This window comes from Cebus imitator, unplaced genomic scaffold, assembly GCF_001604975.1.
Source record: "Cebus imitator isolate Cc_AM_T3 unplaced genomic scaffold, Cebus_imitator-1.0 Scaffold382, whole genome shotgun sequence".
Classification (NCBI taxonomy): domain Eukaryota; kingdom Metazoa; phylum Chordata; class Mammalia; order Primates; family Cebidae; genus Cebus; species Cebus imitator.
The window spans coordinates 506,340-519,121 of record NW_016107697.1 but is presented as its reverse complement, the minus strand read 5'-3'; the positions used below and the strand labels follow the sequence as shown (position 1 = coordinate 519,121).

General features: G+C 35.0%; 1 protein-coding gene across 2 annotated transcripts in view; it reads right to left on the bottom strand.

Moving 5' to 3' along the window:
- Positions 1-2,025: 2,025 nt before the first annotated feature.
- PNISR (PNN interacting serine and arginine rich protein) overlaps positions 2,026-12,782 on the bottom strand; it is a 26,029-nt gene continuing 15,272 nt past the window's right edge. The window contains exons 7-13 of one of the 2 annotated variants that reach the window (XM_017507667.2): positions 11,513-11,703; positions 9,133-9,270; positions 8,008-8,107; positions 7,235-7,288; positions 5,923-6,093; positions 3,922-5,008; positions 2,026-3,689 (exon numbers count right to left, since the gene is read on the bottom strand). In XM_017507667.2, the coding sequence (XP_017363156.1) occupies positions 3,659-3,689; positions 3,922-5,008; positions 5,923-6,093; positions 7,235-7,288; positions 8,008-8,107; positions 9,133-9,270; positions 11,513-11,703 (1,772 nt within the window). In that variant the 3' untranslated portion in view covers positions 2,026-3,658. The remainder of the gene's footprint in view (positions 3,690-3,921; positions 5,009-5,922; positions 6,094-7,234; positions 7,289-8,007; positions 8,108-9,132; positions 9,271-11,512; positions 11,704-12,782) is intronic. The other variant, XM_017507668.2, reaches the window with a different exon arrangement.

The following is a 12,782-nucleotide window of genomic DNA, read 5'->3' as shown; positions in this document are numbered from 1 at the left end:
TTTTTTTTTGGAGACAGGGTTTTGCTCTGTTGCCAGACTGGACTGCAGTGGCGCAATCTTGGCTCACTGCAACCTCCCTCCTGGGTTCAAGCGATTCTTCTGCCTCAGACTCCCGAGTAGCTGGTACCACAGGCACATGCCACCACACCTGGCTAATTTTTGTATTTTTAGTAGAGACGAGGTTTAACCATGTTGGCCAGGATGGTCTCGATCTCTTGACCTCGTGATCTGCCCACCTTGGCCTCCCAAAATGCTGGGATTACAGGTGTGAGCCACCATGCCTGGCCAACCAGTCTTTAAAAAAAAAAAAAAAAAAAAAAAAAAAAAAACTCTGTACAAGCCACAGTGCTTAAAAAAAAAACAACTCTGATAAACCTTTATGGTGTAAATATAACCCATGTGTGCTATTTTAAAAGCTAAAGCCCATTTTCTCTTTTAAACTTTATACATTACAACCAAATTCTACTTAAAACTGAGAAACCTGGCCTGGTACAGTGGCTCAGACCTGTAATCCCACACTTTGGGAGGCTGAGGCAGGCAGATCACCTGAGGTCAGGAGTTCGAGACCAGCTCTGCCAACATGGTGAAACCCTGCTTCTACTAAAAATATAAAAATTAGACAACTGTGGTGGTGGGTGCCTGTAAGACCAGCTACTCTGGAGGCTGAGGCGGGAGAATCACTTGAACCCAGGAATCAGAGGTTGCAGTGAGCTGAGATTATGCCACTGCCCTCCAGCCTGGGCGACAGAGCAAGACTCCATTTCAAAAACAAACAAAAATAGTAACTACCCAGTCATGTCGCTTAACATGGGAACATGTGAGAACTGTGTCAATTAGGTGATTTCATTGTGATATGAACACTGAGTATACTTATACAAACATAGACAGTAAAGACTACTACACACCTAGGCTACATGGTATAGCCTATTACTCCTAGCCTACGAATACCATATTGAATACTGTAGGCAACTGTAACACATGGTTTTGTGTATTTAAATACAGAAAAGGTACAGTAAAAATACCGTATTATAATCTTATGGGACCACTGTTGTATATGTAGCCTGTCATTGACTGAAATGTCATTATGTGATGTATAACTGTACTCAGTATACTTTAGAGGTTTCAACATATTAAAATACATATAAAGTTATGTAAGGGAAGAAAAACTCATTCTAGATGTAAAGATTTCTATAAGGCAACACTACAGGGACTGTAAACCTAATACAACTCCTATGTAAAAATTCCCAAATACAATAAACAATTCTTTACTATTACCTTTCAGGCGTTTTAGGTTACAAAAAACTCAGACACTAAAAATAAACTATGTTTGCAAAATTTATCTACTTGGTATTACACCACTAGAAACAGATGCTGAAAAGGTAATTTTATAATGGCAGAAAACATATACACTAATGAGATTCCACATGAATCTTTATTTATAATTTGGGGCCTGAAACAAATCTTATAATCACCTCTTTCAAATTAACATTTTATTCCCTTAATGGCGTGGTTTACACCCTCTCCACAAAAACAATTATAACTAATACACTAGAAATATTTTGTAATAGAACCTCTTAAAGAAGACATTTTCGCTAACCAATCCAGACCAAGGATTGCCTCAAAAATGGAATCTGTTAATTTTCTGGTGGTGTTATTTTAGAATAGATTTCATAACCAAATTATACATCTAATTAACTTATGTGTTAAGTTTTTGCATTCACATCCTAAATCATGGAAGCCCTACCTTATAAAACCTTACCACTCAAGGTAAATACTATATCACATGTCAAGAAAATAATGAATCTTTTAAATCTGCCACTAAAGTCTGAAAAACCCAAATTTCAAATTATAATAACACTCATTTCTACTAATAATCACAAATGTCGTGACAGCTTAAAAAAAAAAAAACCTACAGGTTTAACTAATAAGCTTGAAAATTACAGCAGAGTAAATAAAACTGTCAAACACTAATTTTGGCTCTAGTTCTTATCTTGCCCAAAAATGTGCATATCATAGCCAACAGAATTTTTCTGTAGAATTTTATTTTGAAAATAAGATTTCACTTCAAGATCTAAAAAACATTTTAAGATATGAAAATGTTATACAACTTATCTATTACAAATTAATCAGATAATTCTGCAATTAGGTACACTGTGTTAGCTTGCCTACATAAAAAATATTGCACATTTTCCTTTGTCTTCAGATGTGACTGATGTCTAAACTATATAGAATTCCAAACTATTTTAAAGTTATTCTGTGAAATGTCATCTTTATAAATATCCGAACTAAATGCACTGTAAACAGCCATTTTAGTAAACATGCATTTATTCACAGTTGATTTATTTCCTTTAGATAAATGCATAACTGCTCAAAATTATATAATAACCTATGTAGAGGTACAAGAGCACACTATACAAATCTATTTCTATCTTCATTTTGAGGAAACACTGATATTGGCAAAAATCTGGTATGATTTTTAAAATGAACTATTGCTGGTAAGAAGGCATACTTTAAATTTTTCTGTGGCCTGCACCTGCTTTCTTTTTAAATTAAAATGTAAAAGCATTTGTTTTCAGAGATTCATTTATCACTGCATAAGTGATTACATTAAAAAATGGACCCTGAAAGCAACTGAGTATTTAAGTTAAAATGCTTTGAGAGCCCCATTCTACTCATAAGTCATGAATGCCTTAAACTGTTAGACCACTCACTGATCATAATTTTAAGAAACAGAAAAAATCAGACCATTTTAATGTTATGAAATTGACACAAACCTGCATAATACAGCATTCCTCCATTGATTTGAGGTCATATTATACTTTAAAAATATAAATAAATATATTGAATCATGAGTATTATTTCTATAACCCCAAAAAGTGTTTCAAAATGCTTCTAAAACAGAAGTGGGTGACTGTAGAATATAGTTCCAGACTTGACTATTAGTGTCAAACACAATCGTTCCTTACAAATAACTCTACTGGTGCACTGGCTTGATTGATTCCAGCAATTTCATTTTACAGGAGTGAACCACACTTTATATACACAGAGAATATATTACTTGAAAATCCCCAAAATAGGAAGAAAAGTTTAGAAAGTTGTCAAATACTTCCAAATGAAAATAAAGGTCTATTTCTAGCCCTCTTTCATATCCTTAAAGTTGGAATCTGGCAAAAGTCCATGGGTACAATTTACAAACTTTGACAAACTATTAAGTAAAAACCATTTTCTTTGGGGGAGGTGAGAGAAGGTACCTTTAAAACCTGTTATACAAAATTCCAGCTGCCTTTTTATAAAAGTACGTTCCTTAGATTAAAACCATAAAATTAAGGTGCAAGAGTTTAACAAAAATGAACTAAAGAGCTTTATTGACATCACAGTACATTCAAGAATAATTTTAAGAACATTACAGCTGAAAGAGAATGGCATGTTTATAGTCTTATTACGCACTATTTTTTTTTGAAAAAAAGTAATACAAAGAAATCCTATTAAGTAACTTGGAGCAGCATTGGAAAAAGTACACCTATTTACAGATTAAAAAAAAAAAAAAAAGATTCTGGTTTCACCTACACAGCCACAATGTGCCTCTATAATGAGACAAGCCCTTAAAACTCATGGAATTTTTTTAAACAACATCATGGCATTCTTGCCACGTCATTCCTCAGCGTTTACGACGAGGAGGGGTTGTTGATCTGAAAAAAAAGGGAAAAGACAAAATTTAAAAATAAAAATGTATTTTAAACTAAAAATCTGCAATTTCAAATAAATAATATTATATAGGATTTCTAACATTTAAGACTATGATTATTTATCAAATACCAAACTGAGTTTATTAAAGAGAGAGAGAAAGGACACTTTCAACTTTGTATAAATTCAGTCAAATTTTTTAAAAAATCAGACAAAATACTTTAAAAAGTATACTACCTTGATCGGGACTTAGACTTGTGTTTGCGGCTTGCCTTCTTACCAGACCTTTGAGATTTCTCCATGGATCGCGATCGACTATGTTTAGGCTTCTTAGCCTTCTTTTCTTTGCTACTTCCTGGAGACTCAGAACTGCTCCTTCCACTAGAATCAGAGCCTGAATGTTTTTTACTGTCTTTGGTAGTACTTTTCTTACTATCCTGTCTAGAATCATGTCTTATGATTTTAACAGATATAGAACCACTCCTAGAGAATGTTCTTTCACTTTCTCGTTTCCTTTTTAACCTATCATCCTGGCTACTGAACTTAAAATCTTTTTCTTCCCTTTTTTGTTTCTCTTTTCTTTTATCCTGTTCACGTTCCCTTTCTTTGTCTTTCTTTTTCCTATCTTTATCTATACTTCGACTCCTCTCCTTTTTCCTCTCTTGTTCTTTAGCCTCACCTTTATGCTTATGACTGTTGCCACTAAGATTTCCACGTTGATCATCAATTTTACGCCTATCTCGACTCCTACTTCGACTGGAACGATTGGTTCGTCTATCCCTTGAGCGACTTCTACTCCTACGTCTCTCTCGGGAAGGACTCCGATTTCGTCGTCTTTCTCTCTCAATGCTATTTCTATTAGATCTCCTCCTATCTCTTATCTTTACCCTAGCTCTATTGCTCTCTATTTTAATTCTGCGAGAGTAGCTTCTACTCCTGCTACGTCTAGCTTTGATTGTTGGAGATCTACTCCGACTGTGTCTCTTTTTCCTTTTAGGAGAAGAAGACCGAGAAGAAGTACGACTACTACCTGAGCTAGAACTGTATGAAGAGCTAGACACAGTACTACTAGTACTACTAGTTCTGCTATTGCTACTGGAACTACCACTACTAGAACTTCCTGACCTACTCCTTCCTTGTTTTTCTTTTTCTTTATGCTCTTTTTTTGGTTCTAAAACTGATGTGGTTTCATTTGGAGTTCTCTTCTTTTCATTAACCACATCACCGTCTGCTTCTCTTGCTTCTAGTAGTGATAAACTATTTTGCTCTTTATGGATAAATTCATTCATCTCTTTTGTAACCCTTTCTGTTTGCTGCTTTTCTTCTGAAACAGAAAAAGACAAAAATACTAAGAAAATTTTAATGTAAAAATTTCATACTACCAAATTTCAAGCTACCAGACTATAATAGAACACTACTGTTCAACAGAATTACAATGCAAGCCATGTAAGTAATTCGAGATTTTTTAGTAACCACATTAAAAAAGAAAAAAGAAACAGGTAAATAACACAATACACCAAAAATATTATCATTTCAATACACAATGAATTTCTTTAAAAAGTGAGATGTTCTCTTTTCTAAGTAAAGTTTTGAAAGCTAGCATGTAATGTGTATCTATAGCACATGCTTAGCCACATTTCAAGTCCTCTATAGCTACATGTAGTTAGTCAAGTTACCCTCCTGGGCAGTGTAGCAAAATATAGTATCAAGATGTAGAGGCACATGTGAGGCAAGTAAGAAAAGACTTCCCTTTTGTCCAATTAAAGCAAAATTTTAAAGGTAAATAAGTGGTTTACAGAAAAGTCACCCTTAATAATCACCTTTCAAATTGTCCAATTTAGATTTTTCAAAGAAGAAATTCTAAGTAAATTTTCTTGTTATTCCTAGTATTATTATGTAAAGTATCTTAAGTAAAAACTTCTCTATTATCCTTCCATATCCTAGCTACAAATTACTTTTTAATAGTCTTACAAATATATTTTTACCATTTCAAAAGTCATCTTTTTCATTTCAAGAATTTTAAAAAGCAACAAAAATACCCTAAATAGCTTGGCTTATAGCCACTGCAATGAATGGTTCCTAAAACAACCAAACAAAAATTTTGACTTTAGTTTCAGTTATATCACATATTACCTATAATCTAGCCTTTATTTTATTTTTTGACATTTTTAGGTTGGTTTAAAAAATAAAAAGAAATACAAAACTGGACCAAAATTAAGTCTAAAAGGTATACTATACCTTCCATCTGTTTATCATGTAATAGCTGCTGTTCTTTTTCTTTTCTCCAAAAAGCTTCCTGTTTTTGCCGGATTCGATGCCGTAATTCTTCATCATCAGTGTCAGATGACTCAGAGCCTCTGTCACTCCTTTCATCTTCGCTGTCTCCTGATCCATAACCACCCAGTCCACCTGTGTGCATAAAGCTCAGTCTATCATATGAAAAATATTATACTATGCACTAAAAACTTTTCAAGGTCTGAGAAGAAAGCTCATTTCTTTTTTCATTGCCTTTTCCCGAAGAATATCCTTATTCGGGGTGGGGAGAAGTATATATTCAGATGCTTAAGGAGTTCACAGAATTTTCAGGCAAAGGTTACTTATTATCTTATTCTTTCTGGAATATTTCATATTTTTCTCACTGTAAAGGAATCATAATGGGTTTGTTGTACTGTCCATGCTAACCAACAAAACTACTTAACAGGGCAGTAACAAAGCCACACTAAAGCTTAATCAATTCAATTACCTTAATGAAATTTATGATGATCCTGAAAATATTTCTAAAATTAACTTACATTGTTCAAAGTTTAGAAATCTCTAGCTAAGCAATTATTTCCCTAAAAAAATTAGAATACTGTAGTCTCCCCGGTACAGAAATATCATGGTGCGGAAACTACTCCCCACCCTGAAATGATCTAAATAACTATAACAAAAGCACATGAGCATTTGGTTCTACCCACTTCTCTGGGTCCTCACAAAAATTAATTTGAAATGAAGAATTTGTGGAAAAGGCAAATTCAAGCTTTTACAGCCTTGATAATATTCCATGCAAATAGTAAATTATGAACACATCACTACTATTATACTATGATAAGATAAACCCTTTCCTCTATATTTAAACTTGACTTGCTGCAAACAATCTATATAAAAGCTACTGAAAGCATTAGTGGATAGGTTCTTCCCTAAGGCACGTATGCAATAATTCTGAAAGTGAGCTTAGATACTACCATGGCTAAATTATGAATTAGTAAGTACAAACTATAGGTGTTCATATATAATTATATATAATGCAATACTGGAGCAATAAGGAAAGCCTCCAATATAACTTGCCCCAATAGACGATGAATTAACAATCACATTTATAAATTTCTCACTGTGAATGCGTTAGTCAAAAAAAATAGGCAAGCCTTTTTAGACACTGACATCACCCTAAGACCTAGGTTTTTATAAACTGAGTAGGACTAATACAGTTTCAAAACAGAACACGTAGAGAGACAATGTATGTGTGTTTTTTTTCCCTTTAGGCCCTCTCACAAATATGAAAAACACTTACCGAGTCCAGTGAGGGAAGCCAGTGCACTGGACTGTGCCAGCTGTTTTGCAGGAGCTTTGTATCACATCAACAACAGGAACAACATGTTAACACAAATAGCCACGATTTCATAGTCATGAGAGTCTACGGTATTGTTAAATCTACTACTATTGCTGCTTTTTGGGGAGAGAAGAAACATTAAAAACATAACATTCATTTTAAACCAGTATCATGTCTGGCTTTGAAATTATAACTCTGATGTGAGCCGAAATTGGTTTATAATGAGAAAAAATGTTGACAAGTATATCTGTATGTCTATTTCTGAGATTATGAAACATAATTTTTTTTCAATACATTTTTAAGTGTTACTAAAAATTTAGGGGTAGGGAATCATTTGCTTCTGTAAGAGATAACTGGTAAACTAAAAACTGTAGGTTGATAATTCAAAATTCATTAGTCAAAATAAACTGTATTAAAAGTCATACACCAATGCCATGGTATCTATAAAAAAAAAATATCAGGTGAAATAAACTGAACATCAGGAATTTTCCGTAATACATTTTAGAGGACAACAGCATGATTGCTAATTTGTACTCAAGAAGATCAGATAAAACAAAAATAGTTGTGTATAGCTTTAATATGGTGTCTACAAATCTAATCTTTAAGAGTTAAAACATGCAAGAGAATATTCAAATATCTGGTAGAAATCCAACAAGGACAACAAAAAAAGTCCAAAATAGTCATCAAAACCAAAATATCCCAGGAAAAGCAAAACCCAAAACACCAAAATATACCTTTCGTTGCTTTGCGGTGTGCATCTTTGGCTACATAATAAATTTCTTCATCTGTGACATCCAGTAGAATTTCTGTCAGAAGCATTTTTGTCAGCAACATCTAAAAAAAGAGTATTTTATACAGTATTTCTAATTATTATAGCTAATAATAGTGTGACATTTTCAAAAATATTAAAACACAAAGCCTTTTTTTTTTTTTCCCAGACAGAGTCTCACTCTGCTGCCCAGGCTGGACCGTAGTGGTATAATATCGGCTCACTACAACCCCACCTCCAGGGTTCAAGTGACTCTCTTGCCTCAGTCTCCCAAGTGGCTGGGACTATTGGCATGTGCTACCATACCCAGGTAATTTTTGTATTTTTAGTAGAAATGGGGTTTCACCATGTTGGCCAGGCTAGTCTTCAACTCCTGATCTCAAGTGATCTGCCTGCCTTGGCCTCCCAAAGTGCTGGGATTACAGGTGTGAGCCACCATGCCCAACAGCAAAGCCATTTTATAAAATATTTTCAGACATCAGAGCAGTCATTCCAAGCAATAAACTATCTTGAACATTTTTCTGTAACATCAAAACTTCAAAAAAATTCCAAAATCAAATGGATCAAAGAAAAAATATTATAAATGTATCTTTATAGCATAGACACTGAATTCAAAATACTTTTTTCTTTTTTTCTGAGACAGGGTCTCACTCTGTCACCCAGGCTGAAAGGCACTGGCACCACCTCGGCTCACTGTTAACTTCCCCTTTCCCAGGCTCAAACAATCCTCCCACCATAGCCTCCTGAGTTGCTGGGACTACAGGTGCACCTCACTAGGCCCAGCTCATTTTCTGTAGAGACAAGTTCTCACTGTATTGCCCAGGCTGGTCTCAAACTCCTGGACTCAAGCAATCCTCCTGTCTCGGCTCCCTGAAACTAAGATTACCCCAGCCTGAAATCAAAACATTTTAAAAAGTCCCTATTAATAAAAGTTTCTATAAACATTTTTAGTTGAAAGGAGTGTCTCTTCATTTAATATTGGTAGGCAGCTCTAGTTTCTATTTTTTCCTTTAAAATTGTCTCAAAAAAAAAAAAAAAAACCTGCAAACAAAATAAATCCTTCTACATAGTAAGAAATTTAACATTCTACCATTTGATACTCTTTCTCCTCTTCAGTCATCTCAGGCTCACTGTGTTCTTCTTGAGGAACTGGGGATGGACTTCTGGTGACTTTCCCACTACTTGCAGCCTCAGCATTTTCAGTGTCTTCTTCTTCCTCATCACTATCCTATAAAAAATAATAGTATAGTAGTCTAAATCCATGTTTATAATGTAAAATCCTTATCTTACATATCAAAAATCTTAAAGCCCAAATTAAAGTCTATGAAACAGAAATATGAGAGAAACTGCTATCTAAATTACATTTACTACAGATTTCATTTGATAATTTAAAAAGTATAACCTGGGAAAAATATAAGATTATAAGACAGCTTAGGAAAATCTTTTTTTTTTTTTTTTCAATTTTCTTTTTCCCTTAGTCAATTTTAACCTTATTTTATAACTACCCAGGAAAACATCATGCCCAGAGACTGATTTAATTAATATCTATTACATATGATAGACCTGAAATGAGAGGCTTATACAACTTTAGGTAACTGATCACAGACATATTATTCATTGTAACTTTTATAGCTATATATTGAAGCTATTTACCTAAAGTTGCATGACTTAAAATGAAAAATGTCTAATCAGATTTTTCAGCGTCAAGATATCAGCTGGCCCTGAAACTCAGTAAAACTTGCTTCTTTTTAGCTCCATAATGAACAGACAAAAACGAGGTCTACACTTCAGACTTAACAAATGCCAGCAGTTTGTCTTCTTTGTATGGTTTTAGGTTTCAGTATCCAGACAGCATGTGACCCTTTCCTTTGTCAGAGAAGTGTCCCCTAGTCACTTTTAATAATCTTACTAGGTAAAAGACAAGATGACCATCTAAATACTACTACTGAAAGGCTACTTGAACCAGGGGAAAAATATATGTAACACAATCCCACAGGCATTTGGGAGGAAAGAGGAAGGATAATTTCCAAACAAATTTTTGACACTTAAAAAAAAAACCAAATTTGGAACACCACTATTTCATAAAGATTAAAAAAAAAAAAAAAAAAAAAAAAGACGGGGCAGAGTGGTTCATGTCTGTAATCCCAGCACTTCGGGGAGCTGAGGTGGGAGAATCGTTTGAAGTCAGGAGTTCAAGACTAGCCTGGGAAATACGATGAAACTCCATGTATACAAAATATACAAAAATTAGCCAGGGGTGGTGGTGTGCACCTCTAGTCCTAGCTACTTGGAAGGCTGAGGTGAGAGGATTGCTTGAGTCCATGAGTTCAAGGCTACAGTAAGCTTTGATCATGCAACTGCACTCCAGCCTGAGCAACAGAGTGAGACCCTGTTTCCCCCACTGCTAAAAAAAAAAAAAAAAAAAGATAAGGTTTAATAGTGTTTTCCTGTTGTTTCTTATTTTTGTTAACAACTAGAATAAAAACACTGGTTTGGCATAGGGCTTTTGGGAAAAAATAATTTAAGCAAAACTAATGCCTGCCAAAATCTAGTTATTTTCCTCTCCTTGAGACTTATTTCTAAAGCAGAAAATGGCTGTGGAAGAGAGACTTATTTCGTGAGTTGCATGTGGCTATCATATCTGTTGAATAAAAAAGTGCTGTGGCTATCACGTCTGCTGAATAAAACAGTTTCTAAACCACTCAATCCATCTAACTGATGAAGATTTAAAGATTTAAAAAATTGTCATACTTCCAGTGCTCATGTCAAAACAATAAAAATTATTACATCCTCAGGTATAGTTTAAATGTTCAAAAGAGGCAGATTTTATTTCTCTATTACTTATTTTACTGTAGATTTGTATTATAATCTACCACTAGGGAGTCAGCTGTACCACAATGAACGAATACAGACTATTTATCAAGATCTAACCAGCTCTCTGGAATGGAATGTTTATAAACTTACCGTCCCATTTTCTCCTTACTCTATCTTCAGTAACATAAATATAAAAACAATCCTCGGTTGGGCACGGTGGCTCAAGCCTGTAATCCCAGCACTTTGGGAGTCTGAGGCAGGTGCATCACCTGAGGTCAGGAGTTCAAGACCAGCCCAACATGGTGAAACCCTGTCTCTACTAAAAGTGCAAAAATTGGCCGGGTGTAGGGGTGTGTGCCTGTAGTCCCAGCTACTCGGGAGGCTGAGACAGGATAATCACTTGAACCCGGGAGGTGGAGGCTGCAGTGAGCTGAATTTGTGCCACTGCACTCCAGCCTGGGTGATAGGGCAAGACTCTGTCTCAAAAATAAAATAAAATACAAAAATAAAATAAAATAAAATAAAAAACACAATCCTCAATATACTAATGAATGTAATCTTAGGAACATCACTCTAATACTTTTCTATAGACTAAAATATCTATCTCACACAAACAAGATTATCGCGTGGAGTTTCATGTTGGAGATTTTACTTACAAATTTACTTCTCTGAGGTAAACGAGGGCCATCCCCTCCTTCAGCATCTTCTGTGGCCTTTTTTTCTTTTTTAGACAACTGTGAACGTTGTTGTTCCATTCTTTCCTTCTCCAATTTCTTCTGCTTTTCACGTTCCATTTTTTCAAGACCTTCACGAATCCAAGCTGGAAGAGTCCTGCGTTTTACTGCATCTGTTTCACATGGGAAAAATATATACAAGTCAGTTAAGTAAAAATATTTCTAAAAACTTGTGAGTAAATTTTTAAAATATCCCATTAAATATCATGCTTTTCTTAAAAGCCACCACTTTTAACAGCAAGGAACACTGCTCTAGTGCTTACAATTTGCCAGGACACAATGAAATCATGTTAAACCATCATCTCATTAATCCTTACAAAAGCCCTCAGAGATCACTACTATGTCTCCACTTTTTTCCACAGGTGAGGAAACTGAGACTCGAAAAAATTAAGTGATTTGCTAGTAAGTTAAAAAAGTAGTAAAGTTAGAATCGTCCTAAAATGTAAAAAGCAAAGATTTATTAATAAATGCTCTTAGGCCGGGTGCAGTGGCTCATGCTTGTAATCCCGGCACTTTGGGAGATTTCAAAATAAAATACAAAAAACATAATCCTCAATATACTTAATGAATGTAATCTTAGGAATATCACTCTAATACTTTTCTGTAGGCTAAAATATCTATCTTACACAAACAACATTATCACGTGGAGTTTCATGTTGGAGATTTTATTTAATCTCCAGTGGCTCATGCTTGTAATCCCAGCACTTTGGGAGGCCGAGGGAAGGTGGATCCCGAGGTCAAGAGATCAAGACCATCCTGGCCAACCTGGTGAAACCTCCATCTCTACTACAAATTCAAAAATTATCTCGGCATGGTAGTACATGCCTGTAATCCAAGCTACTCAGGAGGCTGAGGCAGGAGAATTGCTTGAACCCAGGAGGTGAAGGCTGCAGTGAGCTGAGATCACGCCACTGCACTCTAGCGTGGCAACACAGTGAGACTCCATCTCAAAAAAAAAAAAGCTTTCGTCCATTAAATATTGAATGATTTAGAACTTTCCAGATATAAAGTGGCACAAATACTTATTTGTCACCTGAAATAGGATAGCTCTAAAATGTTATTTAAAAATTGAAATTTTCTGGCCGGGCGCGGTGGCTCAAGCCTGTAATCCCAGCACTTTGGGAGGCCGAGGCGGGTGGATCACGAGGTCAAGAGATCGAGACCATCCTGGTCAACACGGTGAAACCCCGTC